At 41.0% G+C, this 20,364-nt stretch overlaps 1 protein-coding gene across 1 annotated transcript in view; it reads left to right on the forward strand.

The window, feature by feature from the left end:
• The window catches only part of LOC124777247 (acetyl-CoA acetyltransferase, mitochondrial), a 112,117-nt gene that overhangs the window by 35,478 nt on the left and 56,275 nt on the right, over positions 1–20,364 (forward strand). Inside the window, exons 2-3 of the mRNA XM_047252574.1 lie at positions 608–754; positions 15,622–15,736. Of these exons, the coding sequence (XP_047108530.1) occupies positions 608–754; positions 15,622–15,736 (262 nt within the window). The remainder of the gene's footprint in view (positions 1–607; positions 755–15,621; positions 15,737–20,364) is intronic.

Raw genomic sequence — 20,364 nt, forward strand, 5'->3', positions numbered from 1 at the left:
CTTCTTCTTCTTCTTCTTCTTCTTCTTCTTCTTCTTATTATTATTATTATTATTAATTTTTTTGTGTCTGCATTGATATTATACGGTGTCATTTCTTAATTAAAAACATGTGATAACACCATAACTTTTACTAGTTTAATATTAATCTGCTTATAGACAGAGATATGCAGCCTGTTACAGAATGTTTAAAAATATTTCCAGTCTTTAGTAAATCTGTATGTAATGTTCCTTGAAACATCTTTGCAGCAATGACTCACTGACTTGACTCAGAACTATGCTTCGAAGGTTTTTCTGTGTGATGGGATTTATGGAACAAGATAAGTGTGTGTGGACGAATGACTAAAAGACTAAAGTTTTTCTTTCTGTTTGTGTCTTTTATGAATGTGCATTGGCTTTCCCGGCTTAGTAATTGATGATATTCACATCGAGTCTCCAGTCGGAACATAATGTCATATTGACACAATATTGCATTGCTAGATAGTAATGCTCTTTAACAATGTATAAGTTTGTGATGCTTGTGGTTGATACCCAATGACTTATTCTTACTTTTGTAAATGTTGCTTTCTCTATGGAAGAAAAATAATACTTCTTTGACTGTTTCCAATAGGCTCAGCTGGAGAGCACCCGGCACTACTCATCAGCTGTAAAGCTGAATGAAGTGTTCATAGTTTCATCAGCAAGAACACCGATGGGTCCATTTCGAGGAAGTATGGCATCACTGACTGCTCCGAAACTTGGTTCAATTGCTGTACAGGTAAAAATAAATAAATTACATCTTTTACCCCCTACATACTAAATTAACAAAACTACTTTTGAAATTTAATATCTGAAAGATCCACACTTGACAGCAAATAAAGGGTTGAAGTTGAAATCTGAATTCTTTGCCATCCTATGTAGCAGCCAGTTGTGCCAGCAGGCATTGTGTGCTATTCTTAAAACATATACATTCTTCGTAACTGCAAGCATGTGATGTTTTATTTCTGGATGATTGAGCAGAATATATTGGGTGTGATGTATGCTAAAAGACAAACCTATGGTTGGAAATAATGACTGGTATAAATCTTGGCACATCAGTCCGAACAGTTAGTTGGTAAGTTGAAAATGTCTGTACATTGGTAGAATTAGACTTAAATCTCACCTTAGGGTTGCATAGCCAGTGTCATTTTGAATAAAATCATTTTGGGTATTGGTCCACGTCATTGTGAAACACTAAAACATCTAAAATGCCAACTGGTGACTACAGTAAACAGGTTCAAATTGCTGTAGGTTGCAGTACTTCTGCAGAAATGTAGAGGCTTGCACAAGATAGACTTTGTGGAGAGCTGCATCAAACCGGTCATTGGACCAAAGACAAGAACATGTGTATAGTACTGGGCAAAGTTTTTCTAATGGTTGGTTGGTTGGTCAATTTGGAGGAGTTGGCCAAATCATGAGGTCATCAGTCCCATCAGATTAGGGAAGGAGTGGGAAGGAAATCAGCCACATCTTTTTAGAGAAACCATCCTGGTATTTGCCTGAAGCAATTTAGGGAAATCGCAAAAAACCTAAATCAGGATGGCCTGACATTGGTTTGAACCATCACTCTCCAAGATGTGAGATCAGTGCGCTAACCACTGTGCCACCTCACTCGGTGGTTTTTCTAATGGGTAAGAAATCGTGTCCTGTTCTTTACTACTACTACTGCTGCTGCTGCTAAACATTATTACACTTGCTGTGGGAAGATTTGACTACTCATTTTTATATTGGATTCATGTATATCATATTGTACAATGTCAGTATGTATCGGAGCAATAATCACTCATTGTTTGAGCTGGAAGGATGTCTCTTACAGCAGGGTATTCCAACATGTGCTGATAGTGAGCATAGGTGATCTTAAAAGAAATCTGCAGTCCTGACTACACAATTAAAGAAGTTATCATTCACTTTCTTCTGCATTGTGTCTATGAGGGACTTAAAAAAAGCCGAAGGACTGTAAATAGAAACTTGTACCTTTATTTCAAAATTATTTCGAAAGTACTGCCGAGTGCTGTTGAGGCACTTGTCCCACTGTGACATAACCCAGTGAATGGCTATCTCGTAATATTTCTGGGGCTGTGTTGTGAACCAGTTCCAAACATAATGCTTGATGCCCTTGTCTGAGGTGACTTGTTTGCTTCTCAGAAAGGCTCTGCAAAAATAGCGTAATTGCAGGGAGGCATGTCCAAACTTTTATGTAAGTTGACTGAGGTCCTTCCATTTGAATGTCTGCAAGAGGTGCTCGGCTGTGTTTGCTGTATGAGACTATGTGTTGTTGTGGACCAGAATGACCCTGTGGTTGACCTGCACCAGTCGTTTCGATTTGATTGCTTTGAAAAGGGTGCCCAAACTTTATGAGTAATGTTACGCATTTGCTGTTGTCCCATTGCCTGTGGATAGCAGCAAACATTCATGCTTCAAGTGGAGACTGCAAATTTTTTTGACTTGGGTTCGTCGAAGTGGTAACACAGTGTCTCATCTGCAGTGACAGCTTGTGACTGTCACTCATTCTCTTGCTTGGCTTAATGCTGCAAGTGTTACTGAATAATCCGCCTGCTGGGCAATGAAATCAGTAATAGGGTTTGGTGTTCCAGATTGTGCATCATTGACGGAAGACATCCATCCTTCTGGGCATTGCTTGTGCCATGACTTGCAGTGTAGACATGCAGGGGTGTCCGTACACTTATGCCATTCTTCAATGACTTTTAATTCCTCATATTCCTTCCGCTGTTATGCTGCACTACACCCCATTGCTCTTATGCTGAAGCCTCCTTTTCACTGTTTTCAACATGACTGAATGCAGAAGACTGTCAACACATGTTTGAATGTGTGCTATTGCCCGTGTAGCAGTGAGTTTGGGATCTCATTGCTCTTGTAGGGACCCCACCTTCTTCCACAAGCAATGACATTTTTCTGTCCTTTCACCAGTTTTCATTTTAAAGCATCTGGCTCTTTTCTTTTTGAATGCATTTTGCATAAATCTACAAGGGCTATTCAGAAAGTAGGGAACATTTTGGCATTAAAAAAAAACTAAGTGCAAGAAATACATTTTATTATATACATCTGAAAGAGCAACTGACATACTACTTTTCCACATAGTCGCCAAACTCACTGAGGCACTTATCGTATTGGTGGACAAGCTTTGAAAGACCTTCATCATAAAATTCTGTCACCTGAGACTTCAGCCAGCGAGTCACGCCCGCCTGGAGTTCCACGTCGTCATCAAAGCTCTGCGTTGCAAGCCAGTGGAAGTTGCTTGGCACAAGATTGGGGCTGTAGGGCGGATGAGGGGAAAATTTCCCATATGAATGAATTAAGGAGTTCTTTAGTGCAGTTTGCTGTGTGAGGTTGAGCATTGTCGTGCAAAAACAAAATTTTGGACGTCAGCTTTCCTTGGCGTTTGTTTTGAACTGCTCTTCTAAGGCTGTGCGAAGTTTGACAGTACTAGGTAGAATTTACGGTTGCTCCATGTTCGAGAAAATCAATAAGAAGCACACCTTGCCTATCTCAAAACACTGTCGCCATCAACTTCCTTGCTGACAAGGTTTGCAAACATTTTCCTGGTTTTTTTTTTTGGGGGGGGAGGGAGGGGGGGTCCTTGTGTGCCCCCACTCCGTGGACTGTAATTTCGTCTTGCAATTGACGTGTTTCATCCAAGTCGTATCACTGGTTATGATTTGATCCAGTAATGAATTTCCACGTTTGTGATGGGCCTCCAGAAATGTCAACATTGCCTCCATTCGCTGTTCTTTATGGTGCTCTGTAAGCATTTTGGGCACCCGACATACACAAAATTTGTGGTAGCCTAGCTTTTGAGTGACAATTTGGAACAAAAAAGGTCTGTGAAACTTGTGGAAAAGAAAGCAAAAGCTCCGTTATTGTGAAGCGACAATTTTCAAGAATCATTTCATCAACTTTAGCGACAAGATCGTCAGTCACAATGCTCAGGTGTCCACTCTTCTCTTCATCATGAACGTTGGTTCGGCCATTTTGAAACCGAAAGCACAATTTCCGGGTGAAACATTCACTCATCATTGTTTCCGTACACTTCACACAGTTCATGATAAATTTGTATAGATTTTAGGTTTTTCGGCAACAAAAACCATATCACAGACTGCATCTCACAACTGGTGGGATATTTGATTGCAGCGCACATTTCAGATTCGAATATCGAAAAAACTGGACCTGCAGAGACGTTCCTGCTGTCACTGATGGATGCCAAGTGAGCATGCCCATACCAAAATATACGCGATCGGTCTGTGCACTTAGTGGTGTCAGATGGAAACATTCCCTATTTTCTGAATAGCCCTCGTATATGTATATCATTTCCAAAACAGATGCCGTTCGTGAGTTCTTGGATAAGTCTATGTGTTAGAGTAAGAACAAACGTGTTTTATGGAACATAGTACTTTATAGAGCAACACATAAGATACAGGTTGTATGCAGCACTGAACTCCTTGCCTGGACAATAGTAATACAGGATAAAGAACAGTTCGAACACTTGTTTGCAATTGCTGAAATTATACTGTTCCTTTGGCGGCTCTTCATAGTGCGCCAGTGGTTTGACCCAGGTGGCCTCCCCATAAGCGACTGTATGGACACACAACCTCTGAAATTGTGTGTGTGTGTGTGTGTGTGTGTGTGGGGGGGGGGGGGGGGGCATGAGAGAGAGATCGGGATAAATTAACCTTATTGCAACATACGTGCATGTGCACTAGAATCTGAGAATTCAGCAATGGGAAAATCAATAGCATAATAATTGTCAAAAGGCAAAAAATAGAACAGTGTCTGTGATATTACTTCTGAGTGTAGACACTTCATATCTTGCACACTTCTGCACATCAATGGACAACCACTACATTCACCCCCTCCCTCAAGTGCTAATGATATTGGTGATTGCATTTAACTTGGGGGTCTCAATTGTATGACAAGAAGCCTTGCTGCTGCGGAGCCATCACAGCACTCGATGTCCAGGTTGATGAGTGGTGGGGTGGCAGGTGACTCTGTCTTGTTCTTAGGTGGCACGGCAGGCGATTTGCGTACATCATTGGAGGAAGTACTGAAGGCAGGTTTTTAGATGGTTGATGGAGATTGTCTTGAGGGTACCCATAACATTGATCTTAAATGTTTTGCCATCTCTGCTGAATACTGGGTATGGCACATTGTACAGTGGCTTCAAAAACTTGTGGATAGCCTTGTTCCAAACAAATACTGGATTGCACTTCAGCAGGTCAATTGAAATGAAAGGGTGGTGAGTCTCTTGGTGCAATAAGACAGAGCTGCCATATCTGTGAGCGCAGCGTGCTAACAAAATTGGAAGCATCGATGAGCATTGGGCATATTGCAAGGAGTGCACTGTGCAGTCTGATTGGTTGCCCGTACAGAATGCTAGCTGCAGTTGCTTTCAAATAACATCTCAGTCTAACACTGGGACTCGTGCCATCGAAGGTATACTTTAAACTGCTGATATAAGTGTTGTGCCAAACCACTCACTGCCAGGCATGCCGATTGGGCTGCACTTACAGACAACAAACTTCGGGCCCTGAAACCTCTTCCCGTGGCTTGGACGTCCTCCTCACGCCCTTCTCGGCGGGAGGAGGTCGTCTTGGCCCGGTTACGAATTGGCCACTGCCGGTTCAGCCATCGCCATCTGCTGACGGCTGCGCCGGCGCCGTTCTGCCCCTGTGGGCAATTGCTGACGGTCTGCCATATTTTAACGGTCTGTCCGGATCTTAACACCCTGCGTCTTGATCTTGGCCTGCCATGTACTGTAGAAGCCATTTTAGCGGATGACCCACGAGCAGCTGCTCGCGTTCTTCATTTTATCAATTTGACAACCCTCTCAAAGGACATTTGATTCTGCTGTTTTCCTTTTTTTAATCCTATGCCTGTCAGTCTGTCTTTTATCGTGTTTTCCGTTTCGTTCCTGTTTTAAACTTGTGACTCGCGGTGCATTCCTCACGTTGTCTGGGCGCTAATGACCGTTGAAGTTGTGCGCCACAAAAAAAAAAAAAAAAACCACACACACACACACACACACACACACACACACACACACACACACACACACACACACACACACACACACACACACACACCTCACTGCCAGGTAATAAGCCATTGTCCTTATGTACTTCATACCTAACCGGGAAGCTTATGCCTTGAACAGATAGGCCCACAGCTCATGGTCTCGCAGTCACGTTCTCGCTTCCCAAGCAGGGGGTCCCACATTCGATTCCCAGTGGGGTCAGGGATTTTCATCTGCCTCAAGATGACTGGGTGTTTGTGTTATCCTCATCATTTCATCATTATTCATGAAAGTGGCGAGATTGGGCTAGGCAAAGGTTGGGAATTTGTACGGGTGCTGATAACTGCGCAGTTGAGCGCCCCACATCATCATCATTGAACAGATAGGATTCAAACTGTTGGTGGTAATATGCGATGGTATGCCAGTACAGGTGATCCATCCCCAAAAGAGGAAGAGCATGGTTGTGATTGTGACTGTCTCAGCTGTGATGTCAGACATACGAAAGACCTCAGGCCAGTTAATAAATTGGTTGATGGTAGTGACAGCAGGATATCCTTCAGATTAAGCAGTAGTCCAATGTTGTCTATATGGACATAGTCAAATCCCTGGTTAGTTGGAACAAATGTGCCAAGGGGTGAACAATATTGCGAGTGATTTTATTTCACTGACGGACCTTGCATTGGTGAAGAAATGCCTTACTGTCTCTGCTGGTGTTAGGCTACATGAAAGTTCGTTTGAGCAAGTGTGGTGTAGCACAGTCCCCAGGATGACATAGGTTGTGCAGGGACGTGATTGCCTACTGTTGAAAGCCAATGGTCACAAATGGCTATATCTTCGAGCTGGAGATGTCACAGTGCAACAGCACATTCATTGGCAGCACTTGGATACAGTGGGGCAGCAGACTGGATAGCCATGCCAATTAATCTTGATGCTCATTGTCAGATTGTTGCACCCAGGGTAGTGCCTCATAGTAGACAGCACCTGAAATCACATGTATGGAGGAGACAGCATCTGCTGGGACATTAAGTTCTCCCTTGATGTTGACAGAGTAGGTTGTGAACTGTTCAATGAAATCCAAGTGGTGATGCTTTGTCTGGACATTGACAGGAGGCATATGTCCCGTGGTATGTGGTTTGTGAAAAAGTAAAATTTGACCTTCAAGTATGTGCCTGATTTCCTAATTGAAGTGCCACATACAGCTGACAATCGTACATAGACCAGCTCTGTTGTGATGGGACAACATTTTGCTGTATAACAGCAAGGGTTGCCACTCTTGATCTATGTGTTATTGTAGCACAGCACCTATTGCTCTCGCCAACGTGTCAGTCATTAAGGCAAGCGGTGCTTGTGGGTCAGAGTGCAGTAACAAAGCAGCCTCGGTGATAGCAGTCTTCACATTGTTGAAAGCTGTCTCAGTTTCATTATTCCACAGCAATTTCTCACTTAGTCTAGGTGAGCTGCACGCAACGGCATTCAGCGCAGCAATAAACAATGCATGATTATGCACGCAGTGATGATGGAAATCCGTAATCTGTAAAAATGGTCATAATTCATTAACAGTCACAGGTTGCAGATAGTTGACTATGGCACCTAATTTCTACTATGCAGCCAAATTCCGTGGGCATTGATTGTGAAGCACAAGAAGCAGACTTCTGAAGCTCTGAAGATACATTTTGAGGAGTTAATAAGTCCATGTGAATGAAGGCATGTAAATATCTGATACAGATGTTCCAGATGTCTGGCATTGGGACTGAACATGATTAGTATGTTATTAGTGTATACATAGCAAAAATCTAGATCTTGTGTCACCTCATCCATAAAATGTTGAAATGTCTGTGCGGCATTGCATAAGCCATGCCGCATTCTTGTACATTTGAAGAGGCCAGAGTGGTGATCGATGTTTTAGCTATGTCTTGTAATGATACAGGTACCGGTTAGTATGCACACACAGTGTCTAAAGTGGAGAAGATGTGCTTGCTGCAGATGTTTTATGTCTCCAGTATGCTGAATGTTAGTGATCAGGGATTGTCCTGGCACTGAGCAGCCGGTAGTTACCACACAAACGCCATCCTTTCGTCTTTTTGGAAACAACATGTATCAGTGAGTCCTAGCTGCAGCTTGCTTGTCAGCAGATTCCCTGCACAAGCATGAAAGACAATTCTTATTAGCCACTTTCAGCTTCTGTGGTGTCAAGCGGCGAGGTTGAGTGTGGATGGTTGGTCTTGGAGTCCTCAGGATATAATGTATGTTGAATGGCATATTGCTGCTAGCATAGTTAGTTGCTGGGTTTTCTCTTGGAACTGTTTTAGAAGTTCTACATAAGGAGAGTCACCACAGGTCATCTACAGCGATATTATCACACAATGTAAAAATGTATCAAGGAGATGACGATATCGAAGGACTGGTAGCAGACAACAAAATGGCAAAGTCAGTTCTGAGTACAGAATTTGTCACATTTTTTATGATAAACTGCCATTCCAACTTACAACATAGACCTAGGTCAGTGAGCATGTCATGCAACCGTATGTCTGCATTGCAGATCCATTAGTGGCAAAGAGGAGACAATCATCTCTGCTGTGGTTAGGCAGATGAAAGGATGGGTATATCAACACATTCACAGCTGTGTCTACCAAGACTGAAGCTTTGTGTAAAGGTCGATGATTAACAGTTGACGACTGCTGATCAGTAAGCCAGTTGTTGTCATTACTGACTTTCTACTGCATTTCTTATTTCACTCAAAGGACTGAATTTCTGTGCTTGAGAATCAAACCACCTGTGGTACCATAAAACTTTTGTTGACAAATGTGATTGGCTGTGTTTCGTTGATGAGTGGTGTCACTGCTGTCAGCTATTGGAATGCTGTGTTTGTAGTGCAGAAACTTGGGCTGTGCCTCTATTGCTGTAATAACAGCGACTGACTGTGAGCCAACAGCTACTACCACTGAGGATGGGTACATCTCTGCTATGCAATCTGAGGTTTGCACTAGCACCTGTAGATCTCCAGCACATACTGTGAGAATATTCTGTGTGTCTGGAGAGAGATGTGACAACCAGATGTTTCTCAGGATGCCCTCATTAATGGCATTGCTTATTGCTATCCGTAACCAGCACAACAGCTGTGAGGGAGTGAGGTCTCATAACTAATCTGTCCGCAGCAACATGTCAAGATGCTTTGCCTCAGATTGTGAAAAGTGAGTGGTCAGGGCATTCATAAGAGTCATATATTGGTCAGTGATCATAGGTGAGGTCAGAATATCTTGCACCTTGATAGCCGTATCTTCATTTTATCACAGTGACAATATAGCCATGCATGAAACATTGAACTGTGTTTTGTTGCCAGAAAGGCATTGGATTAATAATGACTCAGTTAATCAAAGCATTCGGGAGGGCATGTTGATGGACAGTATTGAGTCTGAGAATGCTACCACTCAGTATGCAGACGGCATGTGGTGCATGGCATGGCTGGCACAGTAGACTGGTGCTTGATGTTCAAAACAAGTTAGTGATGTAGTACATGGATAGTGTGTGGCACAGCTGGTGTGGTTGGTTTGCTCTTGATGTTCAGAATGGAACAGATGTCACGTCAGTTGATGTCAGTTGTCACCTGAGATTACATCGATTAGCACGTAAGATCATGTCAGTATCACCAAAATGTTGCAGTTCAGGTTGAATGAACTTTATTGTGTACATTGCAGTCTAAGAATTCAGTAACAACAAGATCAATAATGGAAAAATTATCAAAAGGCAAAGAATAAAGCAATGTCAGCGGAAGTGTAAAACTTTACATCCTGCACGCTACTACACACTGCTGCACAACCACTACGGAGCTATTAGAAGCTAATTTCTACATTTCTGCATTATTAGAGACTCCTGCATTAGGCATAACTTGTTTTAAAACAGCCAGTTGTGGTTTTTCTCAGGCTATCTTCTCTTGTAATGTTCCTTCTCGAACTTTTACAAGGAATTGATTGTACCTTTTTTGGCAAATCTATTTGTGTCGTCTTTGCTATATTGTTCTCATAAATTACCTTTCTTCTCCAGTTATTTGCAGTACTATTGGGTTGGTGGTTTTGCTCCACTAATTCTTTGTTTTATGTCTTCTGTGGTTCTTCCATCTGCATTTAGCTTAGTTCTTAAATATTTATGTGATCTTGTTTGTTTCTTATTTTATTTTCTCTAATTTTGATGTTTCTTTCTTCCAGTTCCTTGGAGCACATGAGTATTTCCGTTTCTTTAATTTCCACTTTGTACTCATTCCTTAGTACTGTGTCCAAAAAATGTTTTGGGCATATCTTTCATCTGGAGCTACCACAGCTATGTCATCTACAATCTAAGCATCTGTATTCTTTATCCATTTTTTTCTGATGCTTGTACGGTAGTGTTTGCAGTCATTTATTGCATGTCCTATGTAGATGTTGAATAGGGATGAGCACAGATTGCTTCAGTGTCTAATGCCTGTAAGAATTCTAGCTTCTTTTTGTATACTTATCATCTTTACTGTTGCTATTTTTTCTTTGTATAGTATTTTAATTGTTCTTCTGCCTCTACATTCTTGTGTAATCATATTTAGAATTTCCATTAGTTTGTTCCAGTTGACAATGTTGGATGCTTTTCTGAGTAGCTGTGTAAATTCTTATGTTGACCCTAAAGCTTTCTTCAGTTATACTGCAAAGACAGGACAGCTTCTTTTGTGACTCTACCTTCTTGGAAGCCAGATTTATCTTCAGCTAGATTGGCTTCAGTATTGTTTTTAATACGTCTGTGTATTATTCTTGTTATGCTCAAAGTCCTGTGACCTTTCCATGTGGCTATTATGTTCTTCTTTGGGATCTTTATTATGATAATTTTCCTAAAGTCTTCTGGGGTAATACTAGTTTCATATATATCAGTGAATGAGCCCTATATCAACTGTTATTTAGTACTTTTTAAAAAATTCTTCTTTTGCAATTTCAGGCCCCATTTTCATTTTTTGTACTTTATTTCCCTCTTCTGTTTCACTTAATTGTTCTGGCTCGTACAAGACACATCCAGAAAGTAAGTTTCCCCAATGTTGTTTCCTATAAAGTAGAAGTATTTAGCTGGGAAAATTTTGCATGTGCAGCAGATCTATGATGTAACAATCAAGTGGCCATCGGGCAGGTCCTGCCTGGTGCCAGCACTGCAGCAGCAGTGCTCTGAAATGATGTCCCTTATTCGTTCTCCTGCCACCTGCCAGGTTCGATCGGTGATGAGGTTCCCTAATGCATGAAACAGAGCACTTATCGAAATTGTCAGCTCCGTCAGGTCTACAGCATGAGCTAACAGATGCTGCATCACTGGTGTAGGCTTTTTTCCAAAGGTTGTCAAAGTGTCATTGATGAAGAGCGCAGTGGATGACTGTCCATCATCAATGATCACATAGTCGAGCTAGTGTGGTGGCACATCTTGGAGAAACGTCACTTCATGACTACAGAGCTCAGCAGCAATTTTCTGCAGATATCATGATCCTTGTTGCACAAAACTGCCACTGTGCACTTGCTGTCCGAGAAATTGGGTGCCGAAAAACCTGACAGCCGAGCACGAAACGAAATGCTTTGGAGCAGCACTGACATTTCTGCAGCAGTTGCATTCCTTGACAGGATCATCACAAGCAGTGAGACAGGAACTTCTCACTTGACCCTGGAAACCAAACAGCAGTCAATGCATTGGCATGAAAATGGATCTCTGGTCGAGATGAAATTCAAACAGACTGTGTCGGTGCAGAAAGTGATGTCCACAGCATTCTGGTACATGAAGGGCATTCTGCTTATTGACTTCCTGTCCAGAGGTGAAACAGTGAATGCTGAGTGTTACTGTGAAACAATGCATAAACTGCAGCATGCCAAGAGGTGTGAAGTGCTTACTGCAGGTATTGTGCTGCTCCATGACAATGCTCATCCCCATACGGCTTGGCGTGCATCAAATGTTTTGCAGAAGCTTGGCTGGGAGCTGTTTGATCATCCAGCATACAATCCTGATGTTTCTCCCAGTGATTCCCATCTTTTCTTGCACTTCAAGAAATTCCAGTCCTCCGGCCAGCATTTTGACAATGGTGATGATCTGAAGGCAATTGCCACATGCTGGTTTCATTCACAGGTGGTAGACTTCTATGACTTACACGACAGAGGATAATATGACAAATATCTCAATTATTTTGGTGACTATATCGAAAAATAGCTCAAATATTGCTGTATCTGAAGTTTTTCATGTAACTATATTGTTTTAAAAAATAAGGAAACTTATTTTCTGGATGCAGCTTATTGTACACCTCAATATATTGTTCTCATCTGTTAGCTACATCCTCTTTTTCTATAAGAATCCTTCCCTCTTTGGAGAGGACTGAATTATTGTGTTTTCATTTTCCAAAATGATTTCTTATCTGGTTGTGTTCCTTTACTGCATTTCCTTTTTGTAGTTTTCATACATTTCCTGCAGATTTTGTGATCATTTATCCATGGTTTCCTGGGTACATTTTGCAAGAGACATATTATGCCCTTTGTTGCCACTTCAATTGCCTTTTAGATTTTTCCAAGAGTGGTTTGTAGTTTGACCTATGTCATCTTTGAGGAGTACTTTCACTGAATTTCTGTAGTTTTCTCTGGTACTCAATATTTTTAATATATCTGTTACCCTTCTCTCAGTTTTTACTTTGAATCTGCAATTTATTTTCAGTTGCAGTTTATACTGCATTGCTGTTAGATTAAGGTTGCTTCACATATCAGTTACAGGGTAAGATTTACTTCGTTTAATTTGATTTCTTTGATTCTTATTGACAATAATGTAATCAATTTGATAGTGCCCTGTATCCTCTGGTTTTGGTGATGTATAATGTGTTCTTGGATGGTTCTAAAATAATGTTTTTGTGGGCACCAGCTGTTTCTCTGTGCAGGAGTCAAGTTGTCTTTGTCCTCTCTTGTATATGGCTCCTGTACCTTCTTGCCACTTCGGCTTCTTGTATGTCTCTTATGAGACACCCATTAAATGAAATTCTCTTTGTATTCCACATTCCTGCATTTTATGTTTTCCCACTTTTCATGTCCATATTTGTCGGTTTCAACAGAAGTCCTATTCTCTCTATACAATGCTTTCCTGTCATTAACGATTCCATGTTACAACATTTCCTGCATTATAAGTTATTTTTTAACATTGATTTTCATGTAGATTTCTGCAAAAATGCATTGTCTTCTTGCTCAGTCAGTCTTAGAAAAAAGCAGAAAATGCATCATTGATCATGTAATGTAGCATTAGCACAGTAAGTGAGATATTCACTGTCATTGTGTTGGGTCAGAGCCACCAGTACTATATAGGGTCACAGTGTTTGGAATGGTGGGAAAGTATCCTGAGTCACAGCTTTAATGATGAACACAATCTGATGAAAGTGATGAAGAAAGGAAGAAAGGAACATGCATTTGTGTGTGTGTGTGTGTGTGTGTGTGTGTGTGTGTGTGTGTGTGTGTGTGTGTTGTGTTTGTGTTTTAGCACTCAACTGCTGCCTTCATGATAATCACACAGGCAGTGGCTGAGTGCTGACACACACAAACGCTTGCATGCAGGAAGATTTCCTCTTCATTCCGATCATGTCCAGAGGTGTAAATAAAACATGGAAGCAAAAGTCTTTTGCGAAACTATGTTACAAAGATATTCATCTTCCAGTGTGGGATGTGTTGATGAGCATTATAAAATCAAAGTAAATAAAACTTGTAACACAATATTTACTAAAACACTTGAGTTCACAATTCTTCACAAACAGAGAACAGTAGGCATGAAATCTACAACTTGTTGTGTTTCCTATGCTTTCCTTTATTTCACTCTTTCCTATATTTTACACTTTTTTGAGACATTCTGCAGAAAAGTGTAAAAAGCATGTTTTACTATATTGAAGTTGTTCATTCACTTCTTGTGTTTCATCATAACTGTATCCAGATGTTGGCTATGTTGTCATATTTAAATAGCTTCTTCAATTTAATTGTGTTCTTATCTTAGTTACTATGTGTCATTAACCCACCTCTGAGACTCACTCCACTTGGAGTACTATTTTACCTCCAGGAACTTTAGTACCAGAAGACTACATCACAAACAAAGGTGGTTTTCTGCATTGAGCTGGTTAAGAGGTACCTTTTCCTTGCTTTGCGCACCACAGTAAGGCAGCCAGGTTGATGGTTGCTGTCTTCCCTTGTCTGTCTTCATTTTGTTGCTGCACATACTTTGTCTCCTCCTGTAGTCAATATCGTTAGTGCTATTGCCTGACTGTAGGCTAGTTTATTTAAGGTTTACCCAAGTATTTAATTTCCTTTGTATCACCCATATCTGGAAAGCATTCCCCTATCTGCCATTTGGGCAAGTTTCTGATGGAGGAGAAAACTAGAAAAACCGCACAAGAGGTTTTGTACTGTCTACATTTCCATTCCTTTTTCTGTGTTGCTAGCCTCTGGTGTTCCCCTACTCTACTATGTGTGTCCTTCCCTCATCTCTGACTTGTTTAATGCACTCTCTACCACTTTCAACTGGTTGAGTTTTCGAGCGTCATAATGTTGTTAGTTTCCTTATCAGCCTACTCTGCAGTCTCACTCGACCCAGCGATTTGGGTTACTTTTATACTCAGTCCTTTTCCTCTTTCTTATCAGAAAATACCGTTTACAAAAGCTAGTATTTTGTTCTGTTATTTTCATGTTCATCTGCTTCTCACTTTCTCTTTTTTACTGTAATTTCTGCATGAATATCCTTGACACTGTACTGTGGCTCTGTTTAGTCTTGCATGTCTCTCGTATCTATATACATTGCTGTAGCTGTTGTCTTCTTCTTTTTCCTGTACATTTCAGTTCATTCCCCTGTTCGTTTATGGTTTAGCAGATTCCCTGTTTCCACAGTGTTCCTGTTTCTATTTCCTTTCTCTGTCGCGTTACCTTATTCAACCTTCCCTCCAGTCAAATATCTTCTCTAGTAACCTTCATTTATTTTAATCTGTTTATTTATCTTATTTCCTAACTCTTTGTCATCTTTTTCACTTATTTACTGTCCCTCTCCATTGCCCTTACTACTGCTCCTTGTATGTAGTATGTTCTTGTCAAGTGTGTACCTTTACTCTCACATGTGGTACCATAAGTTGGCCTTTCAAAACTGTTGCATATCCTGGTCATTTGAACTTTGTTGTCCTTTTGCATGATCCCAAGGGCCTAATATTAAATATTTTTGTAGCATGTTTTAGTAGTTTCTATACTTTGGTTTCATGTTTCCTGCATTCATTTATAATGTTTTGACAGTTAGCTCCCTTTGAGAAAGTATGACTTACACTTAATGTCTTATTTAAGATTGTTGTAATGTGCATGGGTATGAAAGATTAAGAAAATGTGAAGAACTCTCAGAACATGTTTAAGCAGTTATTTCATAATTGCGGGAGTAGATCTACAGCTGTTGATAACATAGTGGTTTAAAACGACAACTGTATCTATATTGATTTGGCCACAGTTTAATTGCAAAAACAATTTACTTCTCACATGTAAGTTGTTGTATAATGTACTACTTTTATTTACAGTTCATTATATAGCCCTACTATTTCACAGGCTGCAATAGAGAGAGCTGGAATTCAAAAGGACGAAGTGAAGGAAGTTTTCATGGGGAATGTTTGCCAAGGGGGAGTTGGCCAGGCTCCAGCAAGGCAAGCGGCTTTGTTTGCAGGTATGGTGTAAATTCTTGAACAGGACATAGTCTGTGTTTTGACTGAATGCTAAAGTTTGTGAATAGTTAAAAAAAAAATTGAGTAACACGATCAGTTGTTCTTTTATTTTCAATATTTTTGGTTTTGATCAAAAATAAAAATGTTGATGCTGTTATTTGGTTCCAAGTAATAACTAGGATTGTGGAACATGCCACATGATGATCACACTCGGGACTAGAAACTTAATGAAGAGTTATGCATTCACTAAAGGAGGTGTACCACAAATTAGGTGCATGACAATACACAAATAAATATAGTTGCAGAGCTGTACATGATATCTTTGTTGGAGATTTTATGATGACTTGAAGCCCTCGAATGCTGCAGCCAGTCTCTAAATATCATTATGCAGATGACTCGACATATTCCTGATAAACCTCCCATCATGTGATTTGCACCTGGAGGCAGTTCATCCATAGGGCACATGCTATGAGCCTGAGGCTGTCAGGGACCTCACAGGCACGCTGCCCAGTTTTTCAAGAGAAAATTCATCATTTGTAGTTTTAAACTGAAAATAGTAATATTGTTTAGGCTTATGTGTACATGATTGTGCAATGGTTTTAAAGCACTGGACATAATAGGTCAGTGGATAAATTTGTGTGTATTTTCAAATGTTTGAAGAATACCTGTCATAATTCTATGTATTACACCAGATTTTATGTTTTGTAAATTAGAACAAATGTTTCTTTTTATAGGTTCCATACCACTGTGACCTGCGGTCCATTATTACATATTATTGTGAGTTTGCACTACAGTATTGTTGACAAATTGATTGCTCCAACATTGTCAACAAAGCCCACCCAAAACACATTTTTTTATACAACCTCGCATCAAAAAGTGCAGGCTGCTAAGTTGAGAGTAGGACAACTAGAATATTCTATCTCATTTAGTGTTGCATGTGCAATCGTGTATTGTAATCCTTTCACAAATTTTGAGTTCATTCACAGTGTGCCCTTACAGTATGTCTGTCTGTCTGTCATGTTTCAAGACATTTTTTGGTTTCCATGTATGGTTCAAAGTTCATCCCATTCAGTTACACCATTGTGTTTATTCTCTCTTGCCAACTCTTGCAGTATGAGGTTTCCAACTTCTGCTGCCAAGCACAACATAGGTCAGGAATTTCTCCTATCAGTAATTTCTCCTAACATTATGTACCAATGTTTTACTGTGTTACATAGTGCTGTAGTGTATGCTGCAAAATATTTTTTTAATTGAAGACTGGAACTTTATGTATGTTTCTTTACCAGAAATTTTCGGCAGTCGATATATGTTTCAAAAAACTCGTAACACTGAACTGCATTAGCTCGATTTTGTTAGTTCTATTGGTTTCTGTCATAAGCCATCATCTGGTATAGAACTCACTTAAAACATTTATTTGTCATGAATATCGAAACACAAAGCTTTTAATATTTTAATCCATATGAACCACATTGTTGTCTCATATGAATAGGATGATAGCTGCCCTTGTAAATACTATCAATGAGTTTTTTATTATGTGTTTCATGTGGACTAAAATATTCAATGCTTTGTGTTTAAATATTCATGACAAATGAAATGTTTTAAGTGATTTTTGTACCAGATGATGGCCTACAGCTGAATCCGTTAGTACGAGGGTAATCCTAAAAGTAAGGTCTCCTATTTTTTTATAAGTACATATGTCTGTCTGTCATGTTTCAAGACATTTTTTGGTTTCCACGTATGGTTCAAAGTTCATCCCATTGTGTTTATTCTCTCTTGCCAACTCTTGCAGTATGAGGTTTCCAACTTCTACTGCCAAGCACAACATAGGTCAGGAATTTCTCCTATCAGTAATTTCTCCTAACATTATGTACCAATGTTTTACTGTGTTACATAGTGCTGTAGTGTATGCTGCAAAATATTTTTTTAATTGAAGACTTTATTTCTACAATGGTTTACACCAGTTTACAGCTTGACCATTTAGCTATTTTTCTACATAATCAGCATTTCTGTCGATGCATTTTTGTAGACACTGTGGCAGTTTTTGTATGCCCATGTCATACCAGCTCACCGCCATGCTGTTCAGAAAGTTATGAACCTCTTCTTTCACCTCGTCATCGGAGCTGAATTGCTGGTACCACAATTAATGCTGACAGATACTCTGAGTCTCTAAAAAGACTCAAATGGGCAATTCAGAACCAGAGAAAAGAAATATTGAGCAAGGGCGTATTTATTCTCCATGACAGCGCTTGCCCACACATTGCTCAGCAAACCGTTGCTCTCCTGCAGCAGTTTCAGCTCTGATGACGAGGTGAAAGAAGAGGTTCATAACTTTCTGAACAGCATGGCGGTGAGCTGGTATAACATGGGCATAGAGAAACTGTCTCAGTGTCTACAAAAATGCATCAACAGAAATGGTGAAAATAGCTAAATGTTCAAGCTGTAAACTGATGTAAACCATTGTAGAAATAAACATGTCCATATACTTATTTAAAAAAAAAAAAAGGGGGGGGGGGACCTTACTTTTGGGATTACCCCCACGGGGTCCTACTCTTTTGTGGATATTTGCATGGTGATCACGGGACCCCGAGCTAGTGTGGCTCTTGCCTTTCTGGGCTCCATACCTTCCTTTTCCACATCCCCCTCCCCATCTCTTCCCTTCCTCTTCTCCCTCTTGAGGAGTATGTTTCGTGCCTACATCCAGAGATGGATGCTTGTAAGACATAGTTTCTCTTCTTTGCTGGACAGTCTCTGTCCTCCCTTTGTCCTACTCTTTTCCTTGCCTCTTCTCTTTACCCTCTTCTCCACTGCAGCGTTAGACCCCTCGCTTCTTTCCTTTTATTTGTTCCTCCCTTTCTCTTCCTTTCCTCCCTGTCCTTGTCTGAAGGCCGACCCACATGTTCCCACGCGTAGCCGGTGACGGGGTAAAGCATAATTCCTCATCCCGGGTAGGGAGGTAGGACGTGTACTTAGCCCCTAGTAAAGGCCAAATCCAGGGAGGGGTGATTACCCAAGCTCGTACCTTCTGAACATGCCGATTGTCCGTTTCTCAGGAGGTGTGAACAATCACCTAAGCCAGGAGTGCCCTCAGAGAGGCTCCCCACGAGGAAGGAGCGCACCATCAGAGACGCCAGTAATCATGGGGGATTCTTCCGCAATGGTTTCCTCTACGTCTACAACTTCCGCTCACAAGTGAAAGATGAGTCTCAGCCCGCTCACAAGTGAAAGATGAGTCTCAGCCACAGACAATGCTCCCAACAGTACCACATTTCCTAGTTGCTTCTTGGTATGACGAAGGTCAAGACTTCTCCACAGTCAACTCTTTCATTATTCAGAAAGGTATCGACACAATTGCAGGTCCTGAAAAGTCTTGTTCCCGATTAAGAAATGGCATCTTGTTGTTAGAAACAGTCAGTGCCCTCCAGGCACAAAATTGCTGTGAACTCCACTGCTACACACCTTCCCTGTCCAGGTGGAATCACACCACACTTTAAATTCATCACGCGGGGTGGTTTATACACACTCACTTGACGGATCGTCCAATGAGGAAATTCAAAACTACCTGTCTGACCAGGGCGTAATGGCTGTTCATAGAGTTATGAAAAGGGTTGACACGAACCTCATTCCTACCCGCACTGTCTTCTTGACATTTGACAAAGTTCAACTTCCATCGAACTTTAAAGCAGGATATGATATAATTTCATTTCGCCCTTACATTCCCAACGCTACATGTTGATATCAGTGTCAACGGTTTAATCATACCAGCCAGTTGTGTTCCAATCCGGCCAATTGCGTTACATGTGGCAGGGATACCCGTGAGGGTGATTGTCCACCTCCATCCCCTCATTGCATCAACTGTATGGGTGACCGTGTCGCTTCCTCTAGAGATTGCCCTATTTTCAAAGATGAACGAATTATTCAGGAAATCTGAGTGAAGGAAAAGGTGTCTGCATTTGCTACTCATAAGTTATTCGCCAGTCAAAAGCCCACTGTGCCTCCAGCAGGTAAATATAGCACTGTCCTTGCATCTCCTCGGCCTACTAAGGAGGCAGCCACGCAGACTTGCGATCTCACCTTTAGTGCCATGGTCGTCAGATCGGCCAGTGCAAAGATCGCCCATTCAACCTCCGCACTATTACCTGCTCACTTTATGGCTCACCCGTCATTGGCTCCTGCTAAATCACGAGCCCCAAAATCAGACGCCCAGACTTCCAAAAAAGAGCCTACACGCGAAGACTTTTTATGTATCCCGACTTCACAACCATTGATTCCTCCCTCATCTCAACATTCTGTTTCCAAGAAGGCTCATAAGAAACAAAGTTCCTCTCCTCCTCCGCCATGGCATGTTTTCCCTCATTTCCAGTCAGTCCAGTTTGATCTCCCCTCTGTTGATGGCACTCCGGCATATGGGGGACTTCTGATTCTTCTCCATGATACTGTCCATTATCACCCAATCCCTTTAAATAGTTCCTTCCAAGCTGTTGCTGTCTGTCTTTCCCTTTCTGGATACACCTTCTCTCTTTTTACTGTATACATTCCATTGTCCACACTGATGGCAAGAGCTGATCTCCTTCATATCCTTGGTCAGCTCCCACCCCCCTATTTGCTGGTTGGGGACTTAAATGCCCACCAT

This window comes from Schistocerca piceifrons, chromosome 2 (genome assembly GCF_021461385.2).
Source record: "Schistocerca piceifrons isolate TAMUIC-IGC-003096 chromosome 2, iqSchPice1.1, whole genome shotgun sequence".
In the NCBI taxonomy this organism is placed as follows: domain Eukaryota; kingdom Metazoa; phylum Arthropoda; class Insecta; order Orthoptera; family Acrididae; genus Schistocerca; species Schistocerca piceifrons.